Source organism: Aotus nancymaae, unplaced genomic scaffold (assembly GCF_030222135.1).
Source record: "Aotus nancymaae isolate 86718 unplaced genomic scaffold, 86718_ANA_hifiasm-v0.15.2.pri h1tg000062l, whole genome shotgun sequence".
Classification (NCBI taxonomy): Eukaryota; Metazoa; Chordata; class Mammalia; order Primates; family Aotidae; genus Aotus; species Aotus nancymaae.
The window spans coordinates 23971737-23996419 of record NW_026988476.1 but is presented as its reverse complement, the minus strand read 5'-3'; the positions used below and the strand labels follow the sequence as shown (position 1 = coordinate 23996419).

General features: G+C 47.9%; 1 protein-coding gene across 6 annotated transcripts in view; it reads left to right on the top strand.

Annotated features, from left to right (window-relative positions):
• BMP4 (bone morphogenetic protein 4) overlaps positions 1-20687 on the top strand; it is a 121867-nt gene extending 101180 nt beyond the window's left edge. The window contains exons 1-4 of one of the 6 annotated variants that reach the window (XM_012451024.2): positions 13537-13669; positions 17019-17143; positions 18198-18574; positions 19535-20687. In XM_012451024.2, coding sequence (XP_012306447.1) covers positions 18205-18574; positions 19535-20391 — 1227 coding nt within the window. In that variant the 5' untranslated portion in view covers positions 13537-13669; positions 17019-17143; positions 18198-18204 and the 3' untranslated portion in view covers positions 20392-20687. The other 5 variants (XM_021670757.1, XM_012451023.3, XM_012451025.3 and 2 more) reach the window with 5 other exon arrangements.
• Positions 20688-24683: the final 3996 nt, after the last annotated feature.

Genomic DNA, 24683 nt, shown 5'->3' with positions numbered 1-24683 from the left:
TGATTTAAGGCAACCAATTGGAAGCAGCATCACTTTCATGACATAGTCTTAGATGTTACATAGCACCAGTTCTTCTGTAGCCATAAGCTTACCCAGTGTGTTAGGCAGATTACTAGCCTTCTAAAATGTCCATGTCCTAATCTCCAAACCTGTGACTATATTACCTTACCTGGACTTTTCAGGTGTGATTAAGTTAAAGACCTTGAGACAGGGAGATTATCCTGGATTATCCAGGTGGCCACAATCTAATCCTCACAAGCGTCCTAACAACAGGGAGCCAGGAGGGTCAGAGTCAGAGGACACGTCATGCAGAAGCAGAGGGCAGAATGATGCTGGCCATAAGCCAAGGAATGCAGGCAGCCTCTAGAAAGTGGGAAAGGCAAGAAAACAGATGCACCCTTGAGCCTCCAGAAAAAACGCAGCCCTGCTGACATCTTGGTTTTATCCCAGTAAGACCTATTTTGGAATTCTGATCTCCAGAATTTTAACAGATTTATGTTATTTTAAGCCACTAAGACTTGGAATGTGTTATAGCATCCAAGCTACAGAAAAACAGATTCAAAAGGAGAAAACAAGGCCAGGCACAGTGGCTCACGCCTGTAATCTCAGCACTTTGGGAGGCCGAGTTGGGTGGATCACTTGAGGTCAGCAGTTCCAGACCAGCCTGGCCAACATGGTGAAAAACCATTTCTACTGAAAATACAAAAGTTAGCCAGGCGTGGTGGCAGGTGCCTGTAATTTCAGCTACTCGGGAGGCTGAGGCAGGAGAGTCGCTCTAACCCAGAAGGTGGAGGTTGCAGTGAGCTGAGATTGCACCATTGCACTCTAGCCTGGGTGACAGAGTGAGACTGGCTCAACAACAACAATAACAACAAGAAAAAAATAAAAAGAGAAAATAAAGACCCCCATGCTTCAGTGGGAAGAGTGTCAGAAGTCACATTCAAGAGCATGTGGAATGGAAGATAGTGTTGCAGCCAGCTTTGAAAAATACAATCTGCCACATTCTACCAGTAATAGGTGGGAAATTAGAGCTCGATATTTGTGAGTCTCAGTCTCATCCGTCAAATAAGAGGATTGAGTGTAAGTATTCCTAGTATTTTGGATTCCAAAGTTCCTGATCCTATGAGTGAAAGGGAGATATAGTAATGCCATGAGAATTCCTAATAAATCATGGCTGATTTTTCTAAGTAATTTCTTAATACTCACTGTCATTTATATACTACTCTGAAGGGGACGGGTATGGGATGCCTGAACTAGAAAACCTCAACAAAGTAAGCTGAGGAATTCCCTAGAAGATAAGCCTCAAAATATGGTTTGTTTTGTTTTTGCAAAATTTCATAATATGGGAAGGCAGGCAGGCAGGCAGGCAAGGAGGGAGGGAGAGAAAAAGGGAGGGAGGGAAGGAACACTAATTCTTTGAGACAGGGACCATTTCTTGCTCATTATTAGAATCAAATGCTAGCACCTGATGTGTGATCTACCCCATAGATGACCTCAAGAGAATGTTAAGTGAAAAGAAAAAGACAATTAAAGGTCTACTGGTAATATGCCTCACAGTTTTTTAGGGCAGCCCAAACCTTGGAGGGTTACCAGGTGAGAAGCCTTTTGCCATTTTACTTTGGAAGTTATTTCAATAGTCTTCTTATTGAAGACTATTTTATCCTAATAAAGGAAGTGCATGGTGGCTCACACCTGTAATCCCAGCACTTTTGGGAGGCCAAGGCGGGCAGATCACGAGGTCAGGAGTTCAAGACCAGCCTGCCAATATGGTGAAACCCTGTCTCTATTAAAAATACAAAAATTAGCCCAACATGGTGGCGCACGCCTGTAGTCCCAGATACTTGGAAGACTGAGGCAGAAGAATCGTTTGAACCGAGGAGGCAGAGTGCAGTAGCCAAGATCGTGCCACTGCACTCCAGCCTGGATGTGACAGAGCAAGATTCTGTCTCAAAAAGAAAAAGAAAAAAGAAAAAAAGAAAGTCTCCTTTATTCTAACCTTGCCCTAAGCACAGGAACCAGAGTGATCCTGATAAAATTTAAGGTTGATCATGGTACTCTTCTGCTGAAAACCCTCCAGAGTCTTCCTGTATCACTTGCAATTGGAGCCAGAACCCATACCAGGAGCCAGAACTGGGGTGAGGCCAGAGAGGCACCTAGGGTGCATGGTTTAAGGAGCACTCCTCTCAGGCGTGCATCCGGGACTTGTACAACCCTGGGAATGATTGCCTCCTTAAATTGTATGCCCTAGGTGCCATGCTTGCCTCACTTGGTCCCAGCACAGGCCCTAGAGGTGGTGGTGCAAAACCATACACCAGGGAACGTCTCACCTCCCTCACCTCTCTGATGTCATCTCCTGATATTCTCCCTTGGCTCCCTCCACTCAAGCACACTTGCCTCCTTGCTGTTTTCTGAGCACACCCAGCCCATCTCCACCTCAGAGTAGACATTGATCTTCCTTTTGACTGGACATCATTTCCCCAGGTATCCATGTGTCTGGCTCCCTCATCTCCTTCATGTCTCTGCTCAAATGTCACCCTTTCTGTGAAGCATCACCTGACCCCCCTGTTAAAATTCAACACCATGGACATCTCTTTTTCCCATTTCCTTTTTATTCTTAGTACCTATTGTCATCTAACATGCAGTAGATTGTTCTTATTTATTTTGTTGGTGGTCTGCCTTTCCTATTAGATTCCAAGACCCAGAAGGACAATGATTTTCGTCAGTTTTTCACTTCTACGTTCCAGCACCAGTAACAGTGCCTAGCATAATGTAGGTGCTCAGTAAAAATTTGTCAAATGAATATAAGAGCAAATAATTTGTCATATAATGTAATGGAGAATAAAGGTTTATAGGATTTTAGAGTAAACAGCAGCTTTGCTGGGCGTGGTGGCTCACGCCTGTAATCCAAGCGCTTTGGAGGCCAAGGCGGGCAGATCACCTGAGGTCAGGAGTTCAAAACCAGCCTGACCAACATGGTGAAACCTTGTCTTAAAAAAAAAAAAAAAAAAAAAAACTGCAGCTTTACTAGAGGGATCAGCAAACTATGGCCTATGACCTGTTTTTGTATGGTTATGAGCTAGGAATGGTTTTATGGTTTGAATATCAGGAGATGACATCAAATTCATATGTTGAAGTAACAGAACATCCAGCACCTCTGAATGTGACCTTATTTGGAAATAGGGTCATTACAGTTGTAATTCATTAAGTTGAAATCATACTGGTAAAAAATGGGCCCCTGACCCATTATGACTGGCGTTTTTGTAAAACGGGGAAGTTTGGACATAGATGTACACACAGGGAAAACACCATATGAATGTGAAGGCAGAGATGGGGGTGATGCTTCTACAAGCTAAAGAATGCCAAAGACTAGACCAGTAGAAGCTAGGAGAGAGACACGGAACAGCGTCTCCCTTTCAGCTCTCAGAAAGAACCAACACTGTCAACACCTTGATCTTAGACATCTAGCTTTCTAAACTGTAAGACAATACATTTCTGTTGTTTAAGCCACCCAATTTGTGGTAGTTTGTTACAGCGGCCTTAGCCAACAAATGTAAATGGTAAACAATTGTAGAAGAAAAAGAACAGGGAAGAGGAAAAGGAAAAGGAGGGGGAGGAAAAAGACGGGGAAGAAGAGAAATAATGACAGAGACAACATGTGGCCCACAAAGCCTAAAATATTTACTAACTGGCCCTTTACAGAAAAAGCCCATCAACCCCTGAAGTTTAGATATCCTATAGCCCACATAACTCATCAAGAAACAGAGGGCTCCAGAAATAAAGTCACATATCCATGTTCATACAAATAGTATGAACTGGTTTTAGCTATGACTGAAACCAGGCTACCTGACTTCAAGTCTATATTTTAAAAAACCACACCACAGTAACTAAAGCACTTTAACAAATCGTTTTATCAATTCCTCCTTGTTTAAGTATCAAAATATTGCTAAGACGTTTTTGTCTGTTATTCCAGCAATCTGAGTCCTATACAGAAGCACATCATCATTCATAATTTTTTTTTAGCAAAGTACCTACTATGATCCATAATTTTTTTTGATTTTGCTTTTGGGCCTTGACCTCCAGCAACTCATTATTTTTGTGATACTGGTTCTCAAGATATAATTAAAACTTAATTAAAGATCAAAAACAGTTGTCTTCCTGTTCTCCAGAAAATCCACAAACTGTGTAGTGTATACTTTGCTATTAAGGATTTTATGCTAAAGAGAAACAAAATAGTAGGAGAACTGTCCATTGAACAAACCCACATGCCAGTGCTAAAGGCATAAGAAAGTATTTAAAAGAAAATAGATCAGAGCTCCTGGTAGTTTTTTAAAATTACCCTATAATTCAGGAAGCCACAAAATTTGTCTGTTTTGTCTTTATTAGCTTCATGACTGGGTGCTATAGACAAAAGAGATATGTTCTTGCTAATTAACCTTGAGTAAGCTATTCAGCCATTTGGTGGTTTCAGTTTGGCATCTATTGGCTGCACTAGATGATAGTTCTTAGTTCAAAGGGTTACTGGAAAAAGTTGCAGAAGTGGAGGACAGAGATGCTCCTTCCCTTCTAAGGCTGCCTAATTAGTTAAAGAAGCTAGATGCCACTAATAAAAACACTACGTGTATACATTTTTATTAAGATGCTAGTGAATCTGAACTGTGGAGGAAATGAAAGGGAAATGACTGGGTTAAAGACAGTTTTCCAGCAAAGAGTATATGAGAAGACTGACCATCTCAAGTGTGGCTGCTCAAGTTGGTGGTGGTGGTGATGGGGGTGGGCAGTGTGTGTTGATAACTATAGTATATAAGCCATAAGCATTTTATTTTTGAAGATTAAATGAGATAATGAAACAATATGACTGACAATGGTCAGGAATCCAAAGTATGTTGATTTCCCTTATAAGTATATGGTTGAAGAAAATATGCAAATATTCACATAATTACAATTATTCACATAATTGTTCATTTAATTATTACTAGCATGTGGAAACCCATCAGCATTTATTTTCATAAATGCCACTAGCCATGTATTTTGTGATCTGTAAATTGGTTTCATGTACACTCCGATGTTTGATGCTCACGTTAAGTCACAAGAGTCTTCAGTGGGTAACTGGTGGGAAGTTAACATGGGGCGGAGCAGGGACTTAGGCTCCAGGCCACTATTGTGCCAGGGTCCTTTCCCCTATGACTGTTGGCACTTAACAGAGTGAAGTTTCTGTTGTCTCAGTGATGAGTTAAGAACATTTTTCTGTTGAGAGTGAAAGCTATGTCCCACCGAATCAACGTTTTTATGTGTGAAACTTGGAAACATATCCCAATAGAAAAGATTTAGCCATGGAAACTTAGACAAAGTTGTGCACCCCCCAAGAACTTTTAAATTTACATGACAAACATCTACATAAATGTCAGGGTTTTCACAGATCCCCTAAAATCCATCCAGGGATTCTTAATGAAGTCAGCTGGCAGACCTAAGAATCTCTAAAGAGATTAACATTTAATTTAAGTACAACAATCACTTTTAATTTAAGCCAACAATCACTTTTATTCACCCCTTGAGAATCTTAGTCCCTCAATCACCTGGTTTTTGTCCCCATTTTTTCCCCCTGGAATTCATCTAAAACTGGGGAAATAAAACTGGATCATCCAAACTCCTTGGGTTCTAGCTGTAGAACTAGTCAGGTGACAGAGTGCCACAGCACATTTGGGTGTAAATGAAGGCGTGTTTACCTGTCACCTGTGGTTGGCATCCTATCATGTTGGAGGGGAACAAGACACAAAACTCAGATTTTCAGGATAAAAATCAAAATTCTGAGGAAAAAGCTTCAAAAGCTATCCCTTTATGCTGAATAAAGGAAACTCCTGGTTTTGTTTTCTTTTTGTTTGACTGGCTTGCAGCAAGGCTGAAGCTCTTAAGGTTGTCGTGCAATGATTCACTAACCCACCAGGGAATGAATGACTATCTGAAGCGGCTTCTGGCAACCTCACACCTCCTCCAGGCCTTACAAATCTCACTTTCCTACTATCGCATAAATTTGCAGGTACACCGCTGGGCGTGGCAAGTGGAAACAGCTCGTCACACAAACTCAGACATTGAGAGAGCATGCTCTTTTCCTTGACTGATGAGAAAAGCCATCCTCTGCCACCTGGAAAGCCTGTTTTAAGATGGGAGGGGTAGTGGAGGGAGTAGCTAGTTAGGAAAACAAGCTTAACAAATACGGTCCCAATTTAATTTTCTGCGAGTATTATTGGGGCTCCCGTATCTTTGTTGTCCTGGCATTACCTTCTACCTGCTACGGAGGGAACGTCAGGGAGCAGGGGCAAAATTGTCCCGCCAGAGCGTTAAGACCTCATGACCCTTTCGTTTTAAAAATTTCATTCATTCATTCCGGGGATGGTCCAATGTTTCCAAGTTCTGGTAGGCGAGAACGCTTAGTGTCTCAGGAACCTCTCGTGCAGATGGATGGAAATTCCGCGCAGGTGGCTCGCCCAGGTTGCCCGGGCGCTCGCTGTTTATTCAAGTGTGGGTCAGGTTAGCCACCAGGGGCACAAATCCTGCAAAACGAGTCTGAGAGCGGGGCGAGCTGTTGCAGGCAGGGAGGTGCAGCAGCCGAACTAAAAATAATCAGGGCAAGAGAAAGGCGGGAGGGCCAGGATGGCGCGGTAGAGGTGGCGTGGCGGTGGGCAGCGCGCGGGAGGGGCGCAGTCAGGGTGACCCTCCACCCACCCTTCGCTGACTCGCGTGAAAGCTTACTAGGGCGTCGCCTCAGAGACCCGCGAGGAGTGCCCCAGGGTAGGGCGCAGTAGACGCATCCCCCCGCCCCGCGCCCCGCCCCACTGGAAAGAGCCTAGTTCTCACACCCCACTGCTCTCCTCCGATGGCCCTGGGGTATCGGAGGAGCACGCGGACGTTTCTAGGGTTCCCCGGAGAAGTCCAGTCTGCGTCTAATCAGGGAGGGGATGCGGATAAGGAGCTGGGAAGTTGCCTTAGCTGGCTCGGGGAGGGGTGGGAGGTACTGGGGCTGGTGAGCCTCTTGCCCCCAGCGTGTTGACCCAGCTGCCGTCTAGAAAGACAACGCGGGACTCCGAACTTCTCACTCATTCTGCCTGGAGGAGGTGAGTGAAGGGTGCACCTTGGCTTCTCCCCAAGAGCAGGACTCCCTCCCTTCTTGAACCCCTCACCTCATACTTTACTTGCAGCCTAGCTTCTCAACACCTCTCTTCGATTTCTCTGACTCCTTGAAATTGAATTCTCACAATCTCTGAGCCTGGCCCTGTGGGTGCAAGATTTTGAAGAGGGCCAAAGCCCGGCCACGCGCACTTAGCTCCATCTCTCTGCATCAGAGCTGGGATTCAGCTTTGGCGAGGGATCAAGACAGTCACTTGGGAGTCCCATTTTCTCTATCACTATCCTTTCCCCAGCCCATCTCCTAAGCCCAGGGCTCCCAGAACCTGGGGCTGGAGCCCATTTCTTTCTCTTAAACTGTTACCTGTTTTGAATGAAGTTTTAGCTTCCTGCATTTCTATCCTAAGAAATACATATCTGGCCAGTCCCCGTGGCTCACGCCTGTAATCCCAGCACTTTGGGAGCCAGAGGCGGCTGATCACCTGAGGTTAGGAGTTCAAAACCAGCCTGGCCAAAATGGTGAAATCCAGTCTCATTTAAAACTACAAAAAAAATTAGCTGAGCGTGGTGGCAGGTGCCTGTAATCCCAGCTACTTTGGGAGGCTGAAGCAGGAGGTGGAGGTTGCAGTGAGCCAAAATTGCACCATTGCACTCCACTCCAGCCTGGGCAACAAGAGCAAAACTCTGTCCAAAAAAAAAAAAGAAAAAAAAAAAAGAAATACATATCTGATGACCCTGCCATTTCGCCCCAGAGATTGATGGTTAGCAGTGCCAGTCGGAGCTTCTTAGCAAGAGAAGCCAAGGAAGGGAAGAGCCGAGCTCAAGTCTCAGATGCCTCCAGGAGCTTCTGTTCTGGCCCAGTGCTTACCAGTGCTCCCAAGAGTTTAAGAAACCTGGCAAGGTTGTGCCAGACATCTTGCCCTCTACCTTGGGCTGCACTGGTCCCCAGAGGCCAGGCCTTGGTTCTTGCAACTGTTCTTTCTTCTGTGGCCCCAGAGTGGATTTTCTGAAGCCACAGGACAGTTTCTCAGGTGCTGTGGCCACCAGAGGACCATAGATTAGGCTCTCCCTTATTTTGCCCTGCCCAACCATTCCTTAGAAAAAAAAGAATTTCCGTATCCATGCCCTGTCTGCCGTCCACAGTGCAAACATTGTATATTGCTAGTGGGCTTCAACTAATGGTCAAAGAAAATAATTTTTTAAAAAATCACTTCAAAAGCGTAGTTTCCATAAGCATTTAATTCAAAAATATATAATACAAAAAGGAAGTACATGAATATTAAAGTATACAACTTGATGAATTTTTACAAAGTGAACATCAACAAGCATTTTTGAGTTGTATATTACATCTATACTTAATTCCTGAGAGGATTTATAAATACTATGCAATTATTCTTGATCAGAACATTAAAGAAAAAGGCTCCCTACCAAAGGGCTGTGAAATTTGTGGACTACTAGTAAAAAATATCCAAGGTTTACTTATACAATGACAATTCCTTGGCTCACATATCCCTTTGGACAGCTTTCCTTGAGAAAGACTAGAAAGGTTTTAGCATGAATTGAAGGTAGAATATTAGCTGGTATTCCCCAGTTGGCATCTGATTGGGAAACCACAATAACCATTTGGTACAGTCAGGTGTCCATGTAGCTAGCACTCTGCCCCTGCTTCCAAGTGTCACTCATCCTATAGTGACACTACATTCCTGTTCAGGTCACACTGTTCCCACACACTAGGGTCAGAAAAAGAGAATGAGAAGGATGTATGAGCACAAAAAAAAGACATTTCAAGGTTTAATCTTTTTGATATCCTCTAAAAGAATTTATTTTCAAACAGCAACACTGTTGTAGAATCAAGTGAATGCCGTTGACTACTTTTTTAGGAGAGGAAGCTGAGAATAGTCAAAACCCAAATATCTGTCATTGCATGCCAATCCTATCCTGATCATTCCTTAGAAAAAAAAGAATTCCCATATCCATGCCCTGTCTGCCGTCTACATGTTAAACATGTTACGACATAAAAACAGTCTTTTCATCTGTCTGATATGACTAGGGGTTCATTTAGATTTCTCTGTCCATTTTGGATTTTATATTTTGAAAGATTTTTTAAGAAAGCATCATATTCCAGAAAGTAGCGAGGCAACAATTTAAAACATAGGGAACTGAAATAGTATTGAATTTTCTTTTGGTCACAAGAAAATGTCAGCATTCTGTATTATTTAGTTTGAGTGAGGCATTATCAAAGGTTGACAACAATATTAAATATTTAGAGAAGTAACAACTTGTGCAATTGGGTTAAAAGTTCATCTTTAGATCAGGAAAAAGAAAATGAGTTTATGTTTTAGCCAGAGGGATAGGGAAAACATTCTTAAAAGTTAGAGGTGTTAGGAATCCAAAAAATCAGGCAGAAAATGCTTTTTGGACGTGCCATTCAGTCTCAGACTATTAGTAAAAACTAATTGCTCAGAATAGGTATGATTTTGACAGTGAGTAGTTATCTTGGCAGAACTGTGTTCATGGGTCAGATCTATGTAGACAAAACATAATGAGTAGACACTGGAGGTTAAGCAATTTGACTGTGAGTTTAACTACCAGGATATATTGTCTCTGTATTCGGGAGCCTGAGAAAGACCTGTGAGGACCCTGTTCAAGCCTCACATTTTACAGTGAGGAAACTTGGACTCAGCAAAAATAATCAGCTTCTTTCTCAAGATCACAACCTTTTCTCAGGAAAGGTCACATAAAAGTCTTACCCTAAGGTGGGCTGATGTAGTCACGTCAAGGAGAAACAATCTTTGGGTCTTGATTTTGTTTTGTTATCTAAGAACCTGGGAAGATATCCTGAAATTCTTGGTAATAGCATGCTGCCAGGATGGAGCAGCAGCTGGTGCCTTGGCCTGGGGAAAGCTTCCAGGAAAAGTTTCAGGGATCTATCCACAACACCCCTCACTTGCTGCCCCACCTGCAGGCCCAGGGAGAGGAGACCGACTGACCTAGTTTGGATTTGGGGTCCACCACTTTTTATCTTTGTGACCTTGGACAATTCACAAACCTCTCTAAACTTCAGATTCTTATCTGTAAGAAAGGGATTTTATAATGGTTGTTGTGAGGGCTAGAGATATATAGGGCAAATATATAACATATGATAAATATTAATAAGAGGAAAACTAATGTTTCCGGCCGATTTCAGAGATCGATTCCAATTCCTATGTCAAGTCCAATTCCAATTCCAATTGATCTATCTTATTGCTTCTCAAAACTTAGCAATGATTCTGGGAATTCCCTCCATAGCTTCACCGGATACCTAATTGGCAAAGAAGGTTTGAAGACCTGATGTGGTTCTTAACTGGGGATGGGGAATTAGGGACTACTATATCTATAGGATTATCTTTTCACTTGCATAGACCTACTTGGTGTGTTCAGGGCATAGTGATACTATAATTGCCATATTTAACAGTTTATAAAGCTCAAGCCAAGCATATTCCATGCCTATTTAATGATGCCTTGGTATCAGCCTTTTAATGGTACTTAATAACTTTTAAAACAGTAGCTCTCAAGCTTTAGTGTGCTTAAAATGACCAGAGAACCTTGTGAAATATACAGATTTCTGGATCTAGATCTAGGACAGGGCCAGGAAATCTGCACTTTATCTACACTTTCACCCTACTCTGAGGATTATTGTCCTGATAACATACTTTGAAAAAGGCTGTCCCAAGGGCTCACTGACAGGCTATTGACCAGCTACTCTTTCTTGATGCTCTTCAGGAAAAACCCAACAAACAAATGCCCTCCATTCAGCAGTAGCACCATAGGAGCAACAGTTGCGCCTGCATTATGGTGGGTTTCTCCTCTTCATCAATATGCTTTAAGGGTACAGTTTCATTTGGTCTATCGACCACGTTCTATAAAAACGTGAAAATTCACAGGTAAGCTTGAGCTAGGGAAGAGGACTAAACTGATTCTTCTCACCAACTCTGATCACTAGGCTGTGGTTGATTTAGCTCTCTAACCCACAAGTAGTTTGTTCTTTGGCACGAGTAAGGGGGGAAAAAGGAGGTATGGGTAAAAGCAGTTGATAACAGATGGCTTGCACCCATCTAAAATGTGGGGAAAGAAAGAAAGCTGTCCCAAGAGAACTAAAGCTGAGTTCTCTTATCACATATCTGAAGATTCATATCAGGGGTCTAAACAAGATATGTCAGGTAGCTTAATTGGAAACTCCTGTCCACAGATGAAACTCTGTGGCATCCATGAGTGTCACAGACTCATGGATGGGCCAATCAGTGGCCACTTTATTGTCTGGGCTGCAAAATGAGACAATAGCTGTCATTCAAAAACCTTTGGGATTAAAAAAACCCAGAAACGACATTGGTGCTTTAAAATAAAATAAAGTCTTGCCTTTAAGTACAACACATCACTGTTGTTTCTGAGTTTAAATATTAAGAAACACTTTTTAAATATTAAAATAATAGTGATTGATTTAGAGGCTCAGTGAGCATTTAATCTGTCCTTACTTCAGGTACCGTGCTAAAGGAGCACGCTGCCTGATGCTGCAGGAGGGTCGTTAGGTAACTATTTAACGGAGTTTTAATTTTCTGTTGTTATTTTTAATAATTAATTGTCATTTTGAGTATTTGGAAGCTGGAGGGATATTTTGTCATCCTTTTGGGGTGATGTTACTGCCTGCCCTATTTTAATCAGAGGTTCTTAGAGGAGGTGGACTCAAGAATGATTGAAAATGAAGCAAGATGGATATTGGCTAAAATTACAATTAAATAATCAAATCATTTTCACATATAAAGGGAGCATGGAGATGATCTGGCCCAATCCTTTCATTCTACAGATGAGAAAACGGAGACTCATAGGAATGAAAGGACTTGCCCCAAGCCAAGCAACTTGTTTCTGTTGTTTGGTGCATTATAAGGCCAAAAGACCACACTAGGCCTGGAAAAGATGGCAGGATTTCTTGGTCTAGGTCTGACAGTTGCTTCTCTGATCTCAGGTATTACCCGCCCTTTGTAATCTGTGTTCCACACTGGAAGTAGTTCTTGTTTTTCAATATTGAAGGTGTATAAATGTAAAGTTTTTATAGATGCGCCACTCAGAGACCAAAGCATTTAGGTCTTTATTTTATCTAAGTAAAGACCTAAATGCTTTGCGGAGACAGTAGTGTCATGTCTGTCCCAGGGAAAGAAATCCAGGACAGGAAATGCTCAGTTCTCCAGCACTCCCCTGGCTACTTGGAGCTCAGGCTGTGAGCCTCAACCCTGCCCTAAAGCATTAGCTCTGGAGCAGAGGCTGTGATTTACTTCAGGGATCTGGACAAGTCCCTTTAACCTGGTTGTTCTTCCCTTCCTTGTTTGTAAAACAGAGATGAGACTGATATCTCCCTCACAGCTCCATCAGAGGCAGTGTGTGAAATTAGTTCCTGTTTGAGAAGGTTTAAAAGCCACCACATTCCACCTCCCTGCTAATACGATTACTGAAATGTTTTTATATGAAAGGGTCAATTCCCCATTCCCCCTCTTCGTTTAAAAACAGACCAAAGGACATCTTTTCTTGTTCCCCTGTGGCCTAAAAGGTTATTGCTTCTGTGGTGATTTCCTTGGAAAGTCAAGAGTGTCAGGATTCTGAGGTACACCAAGAATGAACAACAACAACAAAAAATCAACAACAACCATAACACCACCAACAAAAATAACTGCTTTGAGGGTTCTTAAGAGGGCTTCTGGGCTAGAACCAGATTTTTCTAACTGTAAAAACGTGGCCCCAGACTGTCTGCAGTCCACCTCTTTAGGCCTCAGGGGAGGAGGGAAGTGAGCTCCTTTACTGGGGTCTACCTGAGGGTCATCACCAAGGCTTTCCACAAAATGCACTTTAAGAATGTTTTGGAAGGAAATTCACCTTTTAACAGCCGAAGAGGTGAAGAGGTATCTCTCTCTGGCACACAGTTCTGCACACAGCCTGTTTCTCAACGTTTGGAAATCCTTTAACAGTTTATGGAAGGCCACCTTTTAAACCGATCCAACAGCTCCTTTCTCCATAACCTGATTTTAGAGGTGTTTCATTATCTCTAATTACTCGGAGTAAATGGTGATTACTCAGTGTTTTAATCATCAGTTTGGGCAGCAGTTGCACTAAACTCAGGGAAGCCCAGACTCCCATGGGTATTTTTGGAAGGTACGGCGACTAGTCGGTGCATGCTTTCTAGTACCTCCGCACGTGGTCCCCAGGTGAGCCCCGGCCGCCTCCCAGAGCTGGAGGCAGCGGCGTCCCAGCCCTGACGGCAGCTGCGGACTCGGGCGCTGCCTGGGCTTCCGGGACCCGGGCCTGCGAGGCGAGGCCGGGCGACTGGAGGGGAGGATGTGGGCGGGGCTCCCATCCCCAGAAAGGGAGGCGAGCGAGGGAGGAGGGAAGAAGGGAGGGGCCGCCGGGGAAGAGGAGGAGGAAGGAAAGAAAGAAAGCAAGGGAGGGAAAGAGGAGGAAGGAAGATGCGAGAAGGCAGAGGAGGAGGGAGGGAGGGAAGGAGCGCGGAGCCCGGCCCGGAAGCTAGGTGAGTGTGGCATCCGAGCCGAGGGACGCGAGCCTGAGACGCCGCTGCTGCTCGGGCTGAGTATCTCGCCTGTCTCCCCGATGGGATTGTCGTCCAAGCTGTCTCGAGCCTGCAGCGCCCCAGTCCCCGGCCCTCGCCCAGGTTCTCTGCAACCGTTCAGAGGTCCCCAGGAGCTGCTGCTGGCGAGCCCGCTACTGCAGGGACCTATGGTGAGCAAGGCGACCTGGTGAGGGGAGTCAGGCAGAGGGGTTCTAGGAGCCTCCTTGGAGGGAAGAAGCTGGGGGCTTAGGCTATGACCGAAGCAAAAGGTGACCTAATTATTTTCTAATAGTGGTACTAGAGGTAGGGATGCTGGCGCTGAAAGACATTTAAATTTTGGCTACTGCCCCTGCCCGGGCCTTCTCTGTCCAGCAGTCCCTAGGAGATTCCCACCTTTGGGAGGTGCGGGGCAGGAGGGCAGAAACAAGAGAAGCCCTTGGTAGGGGAACGTTGGAAAAAAAAAACTGTGGGGTTTTGGGCTGAATGCGTTGCCCGTGGGCTGGAGGTTGCGATTCTCGGACGGAAAGGGCGGGAGGAGGAAGGCAAGAGCCGGCTCTGAGGTCCGGAGAGAGTGATGGGGCAGAGCGACGGCGACACGGGGAGAGAACACCTAGCTGGAGGTGCTTCTGGGGTAGGGAGCGCAGTCCTGCTGGCCTCTGGAGAGTGCGCGCCGCTCCAGAGGCTGCGTCGAGGGGAGTGTCACCCAACCTGGCCCCCAGCTGGCGGGGCGCCCCGAGAGCTTCCGAACTGCATTTGAGGGACGCGCCTTCTCCACAAGCTATTTTCGTTGACTTGCGGAACCCAAGGAGCCTCCCCTCTATCATTTCACGGTGTAGGGTCCGTAGGGACGACAGCCAGGATCCCAGGGGCTCCCAGGACGCGTTCCTGTGGTGTCGTGTCCTACGGGGAGTTCCTGGTGGAACCAAAGGCGGGCGCGCGGCTCTTCCTGACCCTCCCGGTCCGGATCCGACGGAAAAGGATCCCGTGATTCCCGGGTCCCTGCAGACTTCTTCCAGCGGGAGTTGGTCCCGGGGCCTCAGACGCCTCCTGGGCACGGCTTTGGAGGATGGTTTGCGAGGATCGCAGTTTATGAGTTGAAGGCTTTGTGAGACTTTACACCCCCAAAAGATACATACTTGGTAAACTGAGGCTACCTCTAAACACTTTTCGGCATTAGGACAAGATTCGGGAAGGGAAGTGAAGGACAATCGCCCTGAGTTCCACTCCTTTCCCCCAAGAAAGGGTGCTGGGGATGAAAGTTCTTTTGGCTTTTATCTTTTGAATTTAAAAATTTGAGAAGAAAAGATGAGAGATGAATCCTGGTGAATCCTAAATTGAAAGACAACTCCCTCTTCTTCCTATCCTCTCGGTTGTAGAACCGCGAGCTCCCGCCCTAGGAGATTCCTCAGGGCCGAGGGTTGTCCGGGGATTCCGGGCGCCCGCCCCTTCCACGGTCGCGTTGCTCCGTGGGCACCAGCTTGCCTCCTCCTGCTTTCTCTACTTCTGGAGCTCCCCTCGCTGGGCTTTTTAAAGGGGTTCTGCGTCTCAAAACAAAACAAAACAAAACAAACCCTTTGCTCTTCCCAATCCTTTCGCAGTCCGCCCCAGCGGTGGCGCGGGATCAGAACAGGCGAAAGCCGTACGCTCTTGCTGGGCGCGGATTGTCGCGCAGGGGTGCCCGCCGCCTCCGCACCCGGACCTGAGGTGTCGGTCGGCCCCGGGCAACCACGGCCGGGAGGGAGAACTGAGCTGCTCGATCCTTTACTCTTCTTCCTCAAAGTCTACCTACAAGTGCCCCCAAGAAAAAAACTAAGTGTGTGCGTGGAGAGTGGGGCGGCAGGCAACGCGAACCCTCGAGTTCCGAAGCGACTCAAAGCAGCAACTGGGAGCAGCTTCAGGAAAGGGAGGCCCGGTAGAGTGGGCTTTGGGGCAGGAGTCGTGGGGCTCGGGACCCGGGGGCGACCTGGAGCGCCGGCCCTTGCTGAACGCTGAGTTGCGCCAGGTCGGGTTTTCCAAGAGGCCCTTGAACTGAGCTACCCACGCGCGCCGCAGTATCTTCGATTAGGCAGGGCATCCCAGTAATTGCTTGAGTTGTGGTTAGGTAAAATTCTTGGAGTATTTGCTGCGACTCTGCTGCTGGTGCAACGGAGGAAGGAGGTGGGGGAAGGAAGTGGCGGGGGAAGGAGTGTGGTTGTTTAAAAAATAAGCCAAGCCGAAGCGAGAGAGACGCAGACGCAGAGGTCGAGCTCAGGCCGAAAGCTGTTCCCGGTTTTCTGGACTCCCGGGAACAAGGTGGGATTTCCTTTCTGCGCCGGTTCGGGAATTGTAAAACCTCGGCGACTTTAAGATCTGAAAACTGTGATGCGTCCTTTCTGCAGCGACGCCTCTTTCTGAATCTTCCCAGAGCTGCGAGTCCCAGTGGCCTCTGTCCCTCCGCCTGGAATGGCTTCTTCGGGGGTCTGCTTTGCCGGGGGAGAGGGGCCGTGCAGCGGCCAATTCGGTGTGGCGATTGTCCGTAATGGACCCGGAGCATACTAGCAACCGTTCCCCCTCACTTTCGCACAGCGATCACCCTCTAACACCTCCCTGCACCCCATTCCCGGCCTCATGAGTGACAGGGTCGGCAGCTTTCAGCCAGGAGCTAGATCAGTGGCCCCGCTCGTCGGAGCCTTCGCAGGCGTGACTGGCTGGGGTGACTGGCTGTCATTGGGAGCAGTATTTGGCCTCGCGGAGACCCTAGGGAGGAAGTGGCGGGGAGCGCGCGCGTGCGCGCGCGTGTGTGTGTGTACACGCGCGTGTGCAGGGTCCCTCGGCGGCGCTTTCCTTTTTAAGTGCCTCTCGGCGGTGAGGCTTTGGGCGGGTGAGACTCTCCCGACCCCGCTCCCAGCCCCACTTAGGCGGGGATAGAGCTGCAAGACGCAGCTCCTTCAGTGCGCCCCACATCGTCCGGCTTCAGGCTGCCTGGCCGGGGGCCCAGGCCAACGCACCGTGCGGAGAACCGGGTTCTCCGCGCGCTGCGCCCGTAGCCAGGGGAGCGCGGCGGCGGCCGGGCACCGGCGGAGGGCTCTGCCGAACGCCGCCGGGAGCTCCTCCCGGACCGCTGAGGCTCTGGCGGCGGGCGCGGAGGTTGGCCTCGCCTGGAAGGGGCGGACCCGCCAGGGGCGGGGGGCTGTGGAGGAGGGGAGGGCGCGCGGGCCCTTTCGCCGCCCGCCGCGGGAGGGGCCTCGGCGCTCACGTGACTCCGAGGGGTTGGAAGAAAAACAGAGCTTGTCTGCGCCGGAGTCTCATTATATTCAAATATTCTTTTTAGGAGCCATTCCGTAGTGCCATCCCGAGCAACGCACTGCTGCAGCTTCCCTGAGCCTTTCCAGCAAGTTTGTTCAAGATTGGCTGTCAAGAATCATGGACTGTTATTATATGCCTTGTTTTCTGTCAGTGAGTAGACACCTCTTCCTTCCCCCTCCCGGGAATTCACTCTGCCCTCACCACCCCTGCTCGCCGGCTGTCCCTCCCGTCGGATCTCCCTTGCAATGTCCACACTCCGCTCCCTGACAGCACTGTCGTTCCCTTCTTAGCCCGGCAGCCGAGGCGCTCGAAGCGTACCAGTTCCTTTTAAAGTGGTGCTGGTGCACACTCGCCCTCTCTGGATTGCAAGAAAGGGGAGCGCGAGGGGGCTGAAGAGATGAAAGCCCGGGGTTATACCTTGAGGGCTAACCACTCCCTTCCCCTACCCTACTTGCCTCGGGGAGCACCCGGTGTCTCCGTCGCACGTTCCCAGCCTTTTGTCAAAACTCACCGAGATCTCTCCGGAACGTCTCTCATCCCTTCTCTGGGGGTGAGCGGCCACGATCAGGAGCTTTTGGCTGGAGCATTTCAAAGTGATCGGCCACAATAAAATAAGCCCTCAAGCCACTCGTTTAGTTCCCAGACCACCTTCTCCGCTTCTGGACCCTGTCGCCCTCTGTCTTCGCCCAGCCCCTGCCTCTCACTTTCCCTCCCTCTGGCTCCGAACCAACTGGAAGTTGTGAAAGTTGGGCTCTGAGGGTGGAGGAAAAGGGAGAGAAGCTGAAGGTCTAAAGTGGAGAGCAGTGTCATTTTAATTCTCCCTCCCCCACCCCTTTTTACCCCCTCAATGTTAACTGTTTATCCTTGAAGAAGCCACGCTGAGATCATGGCTCAGATAGCAGTTAGGACAAAAAAAGATTAACAGGATGGAGGCTATCTGATTTGGGGTTATTTGACTGTAAACAAGTTAGACCAAGTAATTACAGGGCAATTCTTACTTTCAGGCCGTGCAGGGCTGCAGCTGGTGGGTGGGTGGGTGGGGGGGGGTAGTGTGGCGGAGAAGACACAAACTTGATCTTTCTGACCTGCTTTCCATCTTGACCCTCCATTTGTAGCCCTAAATGCATATGCAGAGACATCTCTATTTCTCCCTATTTATTGTGTTTATTTATTCTCTAACCTTCCACCCCCTCCCCCTCCCCAGAGACACCATGATTCCTGGTAACCGAATGCTGATGGTCGTTTTATTATGCCAAGTCCTGCTAGGAGGCACGAGCCATGCTAGTTTGATACCTGAGACCGGGAAGAAAAAAGTCGCCGAGATTCAGGGCCACGCGGGAGGACGCCGCTCAGGGCAGAGCCATGAGCTCCTGCGGGACTTCGAGGCCACGCTTCTGCAGATGTTCGGGCTGCGCCGCCGCCCGCAGCCTAGCAAGAGTGCCGTCATTCCGGATTACATGCGGGATCTTTACCGGCTTCAGTCTGGGGAGGAGGAGGAAGAGCAGTTCCACAGCACTGGTCTAGAGTATCCTGAGCGCCCGACTAGCCGGGCCAACACCGTGAGGAGCTTCCACCACGAAGGTCAGTCTCTGCCCCCAGTCTGCTTGGGGGAGGGCTAGCAGGGCTGGCTAGAGGGGCAGTGAAAGCCCTCGGGAAGAAGAGTTCGGGTTACATCAAAGCCCCAATCCAGCAGGCTGAGGAACAGAGCTGCTTACCTCCAAGAATTTGCAGAGCTGCCGCCGAACTTATTTTTTGGAGACAGAGGGGGAGGTGTTCAGGGGAAGGGGAATGACAGCACTCAGACGTGGGCTTGCCGCAGCGGTGTGTTTTTGCTATATCAAAGCCTTTTCTGCTGGATTTTCTGCCCGTTTTTTTCAAAGCACCTTCTGAATTTAATATTACAGCTGTGTGTTTGTCGGGTTTATTCAATAGGGGCCTTGTAATCCGATCTGAATGTTTCCTAGCGGATGTTTCTTTTCCAAAGTAAAGCTGAGTTATTAATCCACCAGCATCATTACTGTGTTGGAATTTATTTTCCCCTCTGTAACATGATCAACAAGGCATGCTCTGTGTTTCCAAGATCACTGGGGAAATGTTTAGTAACATACTCAATAGTGGAAGAGGGAGAGGGTGGCTGTGTGCATGTTTCCTCCTGCCTGTACTCTATTGGCCCCTCTTTTTCTTTACAACCACTTGTAAAGAAAACTGTGGACACAAAGGCAAGAGGGGGTTTTAAAAGAGGAGTCTGATGGTGCCGTACAGCAGTTGACACATGGAAATTATTAGAAATATCAAGGAGGCTGGGAGATAGTTTCTGTCTTTGGTGCCTGAGAAATGCTAGCCACATTTTGCAGGTTTGCTAACTGCCCCACTTATATGCTCCTTCAAATTAAGGGGTATGCTTATTCCCCCCAGTAGGTTTCCCCTGCATAAGCAGAATTCACCATTGATCATCCAACCCTGAGCTATCTCTTGACTCTTCCGTCTTTGAAAAAAGTTCACGTGCTTTTTCTTTTCCTCTTCCTTCCTAACTGTGCCTAGAACATCTGGAGAACATCCCAGGGATCAGTGAAAACTCTGCTTTTCGTTTCCTCTTTAACCTCAGCAGCATCCCAGAGAACGAGGTGATCTCCTCTGCAGAGCTTCGGCTCTTCCGGGAGCAGGTGGACCAGGGCCCTGATTGGGAACGGGGCTTCCACCGTATAAACATTTATGAGGTTATGAAGCCCCCAACAGAAGTGGTGCCTGGGCACCTCATCATACGACTACTGGACACGAGACTGGTCCACCACAATGTGACACGGTGGGAAACTTTTGATGTGAGCCCTGCGGTCCTTCGCTGGACCCGGGAGAAGCAGCCAAACTATGGGCTGGCCATTGAGGTGACTCACCTCCATCAGACTCGGACCCACCAGGGCCAGCATGTCAGGATTAGCCGATCGTTACCTCAAGGGAGTGGGAATTGGGCCCAACTCCGGCCCCTCCTGGTCACCTTTGGCCATGATGGCCGGGGCCATGCTTTAACCCGACGCCGGAGGGCCAAACGTAGCCCTAAGCATCACCCACAGCGGGCCCGGAAGAAGAATAAGAACTGCCGGCGCCACTCACTCTATGTGGACTTCAGCGATGTGGGCTGGAATGACTGGATTGTGGCCCCACCAGGCTACCAGGCCTTCTACTGCCATGGGGACTGCCCCTTTCCACTGGCTGACCACCTCAACTCAACCAACCATGCCATTGTGCAGACCCTGGTCAATTCTGTCAATTCCAGTATCCCCAAAGCCTGTTGTGTGCCCACTGAACTGAGCGCCATCTCCATGCTGTACCTGGATGAGTATGACAAGGTGGTACTGAAAAATTATCAAGAGATGGTAGTGGAGGGATGTGGGTGCCGCTGAAATCAGGCAGTCCTTGAGGATAGACAGACAGATATACACACCACACACACACACCACACACACACACGTTCCCATCCACTCACCCACACACTACACAGACTGCTTCCTTATAGCTGGACTTTTATTTTTAAAAAAAAAAAAAAGAAAGAAAAAAAACCCCTAAACATTCACCTTGACCTTATTTATGACTTTACGTGCAAATGTTTTGACCATATTGATCATATATTTTGACAAAATATATTTATAACTACATATTAAAAGAAAAAAATAAAATGAGTCATTATTTTAAAGGTAAATCATGGCTTTTTTCTCTGTAATTCTTTCTCTTTCCCTTCAGGCTCATCTCTTTTGAATGAGGTTTTCTTTTCTGTTGAGGTGAGTTGGAGGCTGGATGGAAGTCCAAAGGTGGTACCTGGAGGTGGTTAAGTTGTAGGGACAGGAAGTAAACTGTTGGCAGAGAGAGATGGTAATTGCCAGCATGAATTGTCTTCCATTTCTATTTAATGTTAACAAGGATGCAGTATCCTCTCCCATCTGGATGACACATGCCTTGGAGAAACACTGGGATGAAAGGAGTGTAGGTCAGACTAAAGACTTCATTTTGGGCTCCTTGTACATCTGTTTCACTCACCTGTTGAGGTGCATCACCACTGTGATGAGGTCTCAACTCTAGAAAAATGATTATCCACCTCTGTTTTTATGATCCCTCAGGGCATCTCCAGTTATTCGGGCACCAATGTGATATTTCCAAATCAAAACTAATTTGCACACTAACATCTTAATGTGTGTGTGAAGGCATGTTTTTCGATTTTTTTTTCTCCACGTAGGACTCTTGTTTTTTCTTTTGTCTTTTTTTTTAAAACAGGTTCTCTCTCTGTTGCCCCAGGCTGATCTTGAACTCCTGGGCTCAAGCAATCTTCTCATTTCAGCCTCTCTGGGATTACAGGCATACACTGCTATCTTGTCTTTTTTTTTTTTTTTTGAACAAATAATGTGCCCTACCTTCAAAAAGTTTGATGACTACTAATTTAATATACCACATGGTAGAATTCTCCGTTGTTTCTTAACTTTTTCCCTTGTCCTCTTTTCCCCAAGTGAAGGTCTTCATCAAGTTTAAGATCCCAACAGATTGGGCTGGGTGGGGGTTGGCAATGGGGTCAGATACTAAAGGGTCAGAATTTCTAAGCAGACACTGTGAAGGTGTCCCACTATTATACAGCAATCTCTTGAGTCAAACTTCAGCTCTCCTTTTCTCTTTGTGCTGCCTCCCTCACCCCCTCGTCCCTGGAGTTGGGCAGAAAGTGGTAGATCTGATGTTCTGTGCCAGGGTTTCTTAAAGGAAAAAGCTCAATTTTTGGACAAAGTTAAAAAAAGGATGATGCTAACATACCCTCAGTTAAGGGCTGCCAGCAGGCAGAGAAATGCCTTTCTGGAATGACATGGATGTAGGGATTAAGAGGACCAGAGGAGAGGCCTTTGCTTTACTTGCCACCAAAAACTAAATTAAGCTCTTGAATCTTGGTCTGTGCTGGCTCACTTCACATGTGTGTATTTCTCAGCACACATATGAAATGAGCCAGCACAGACAGGATCCCTTTGGGGCAGAAACATTTAGTGTCTTTGTATGGTCTCTGTGGGGAAGGCTGATAGTGCATTTCTCCATCATGAAGGTGTAGATATGAGCGGTAGTACTGCCGTTGCTGGCGGTGTGTGCACCCAAAGAATGTGTGTGGTGCACACTCCTGGCATTTGCATTTTTCTGTGTGTGGGGTATGCGCCCTTGCATTCTTTTACACACACTCTTTCTTACATGTGCTCTTGGGAGTGGGGTGGGTGAAGCAGGATTCATTTTTGTTTTTAATTACTGAAGTCCTACACTCCTCCAAAAGGAGCAGCTTAGTGGAAACCAATAAAAATTGAAGCGGGGTGGTTGCCAAAACCCCAGCTCCCCGGAGAGCGCAGGTGGAAAGAAGAGATCGGAGCCCCAGGCAAAGGCAGCAAGACTCCACAGTTCCTCCAAGACTCCCCGCAAAGAGGGATCCTTCCCTCACCCCTTCAGCCCCCCAGGTCGCTGCTCCTTTGATTAATGGTATGGAGCTCAAATAAATCATTTAGGGAAGCCCATTATGGAGTCCCCCCAGGCATCCTCATTTTGTTTTGCCCAATTTCTAGCAACTTTCTGAAATGTCGATGTCATTGAAAAGGAACCAGTAGATCTCCAGCACTTGAACAAATTATCCTAGGGCCAGTACCGAGCCCTGTGGCTGTCCAGTTTCTAGCAACCAACCCTTCCCTCCATCCTCCCGCCTCCTACTGGCTTATTTTCAGGAATGGATAATGTTGTTTATTTGTTCAGCCAAATATTTGGTCTGGGGAATTTACCGTGAAATTCTGTGAATTGCATATACCTAGTTAACAAAACAGTCCTAATGCCACAAATGTTAGCATGGAAAACAAAGAGCTATGGCCAGCGTTAACTCTTTAAATTCTGTTTGAAAGCTTAGTCCTAAGGCTCGGAGCGATTAAAAAAAAAACATTGGATGTGTGGAGATTATTTAATTTAGGTTTTGGTATTTAATATTTTTGCCTAATACTCAGTTCAGTACCTTACGGAAGTCGTAAGGTGATTCTCAGCGTTGCTTTTGGATCAAGCCTACCATTTCTCCCGCTTCACGTTTTTTTTTTTTTTCTCCAGAGTAATGTTCCCATTACTTAAAGAAAGATGAGGAAGGAGGCTCGTCCTTGAGGAGTTCCGCAAAGTCCTAACCACATCAGAAGTGCTTGGTCGATCCCTACCGAACCCTTAAACTGGAACCGGCTTCCTAGGAGCTTAAGAAAGAAAAAGAAAGAAAGAAAAAAGTTGGGGGTGGGGTGGGGAGGGACGCATCAAACATTCCCCTGCTTTCGTTGCATAATTCGCCCAGAACCTGCCAGGTGACCTGCTGACTTTGTTTTCTGTCTTGACCGAGCTTCGTTCCACCATCCCCCTCGCCGCCCGGCTGCGCCACACTGAGAGGGCTCGGCGCGGCGGCGGCGCTGGCAGACCCCAATAGTCACCCGGCCTTGGACCGGCGTCAAGATCCAGCCCCAGCGGCCCCGCCTCCCGCCCGCTCCGGCGCTCTCGGGCCGGGCGGCGGCGGGGGCACCAGGGGGCGTCCTCCCTGCGGGGGACCGGGGACCGTGCTCCTGGCGGCGGCGCGCGGGAGCCGCGCTGCGGGCGGCCACCCCTCCCCATTCCCGCGGACTGCGGACTGCGGGTCCCCCCGCCGGGGCCCACGACCCGGCCCGCTCCTGCGCCCTCGAGGAGCCCGGGGCTCAGGTGAAGCTCTTCAGAGACAGACGGATCTCATTATCGCTCTCGGGTCCTCGGGGCGGTCTCTCGGCAGATTTCACGTGAAATGGGGTCAAACGGCGGCGCAGAAGCGTGGAGTCTCCGGGCAGGCTCCTCGTGGTGGAGGGGCTTAAGAGGGGCCGAGACCTTTAGGAGTTTTCTGTAGGGGGCGGAGAGCGGGAATTAGGGAGTGAGGGTCTCCAGCCTCCGAGCTCACTGTGGGCCTACAGACGGGGGTGGCTCAACGGGAGCGGGGACATGGGCGAGTGCGAAACAGGCCCGCTCGGTGAGGGTCGGGCGTGCCACAGGCCTAGGAGGCTGAGCTGCTGTCTCGGGCCCCTTGGGGACGCGGAGAGCCCTGGGTCCTAGCTGAACTGCCGCCAGGCCCCCGCTCCCAACAGTCGGGGAACGGAGGGGAACGAGACAGGCCACCGGTGTGCGAGAGTGGAGTTGGCCGACTGCTTTCAGAAATGAGATGCCAAGCCCGTGATGCAGAATGACAGCGCCTCAGTTGACCTCCGCAGGGCCTCTGGCCCGGGGACTCACCGTGCCCGCCCCCACTCCCCCTCCAAAGGTGAGCCAGGAGGAAAAAGCTTATCCGAGGCCCAGGTCTCCTAACTATTTGTCATCAAAGATACTTTTGCTTCAACACAGAACAGATTTTACAAACTATGCACGTACTGTCTTTTGAAAAAGAAAAGAATAATGCAAATACAACGTTGGTGACCTTACATTACCTGGGAATCAGAAGGTTGTTAGTATTCCCTAGAGGAATTTAGGATAACTGATGGACTGCCAAATTAGAATTGATGCAGAGTTATTCAGGCTTACCATGTGATACAAACTAGCACAAGTCTGAAAACTATAACTGGAAATTAAATTCAGAGTGGTTAGAAACGTGGTCTGGGTGGGATTGCAAGGATCCCATTTCCCTATGCATTTAGCACCTAATGGCAGAATA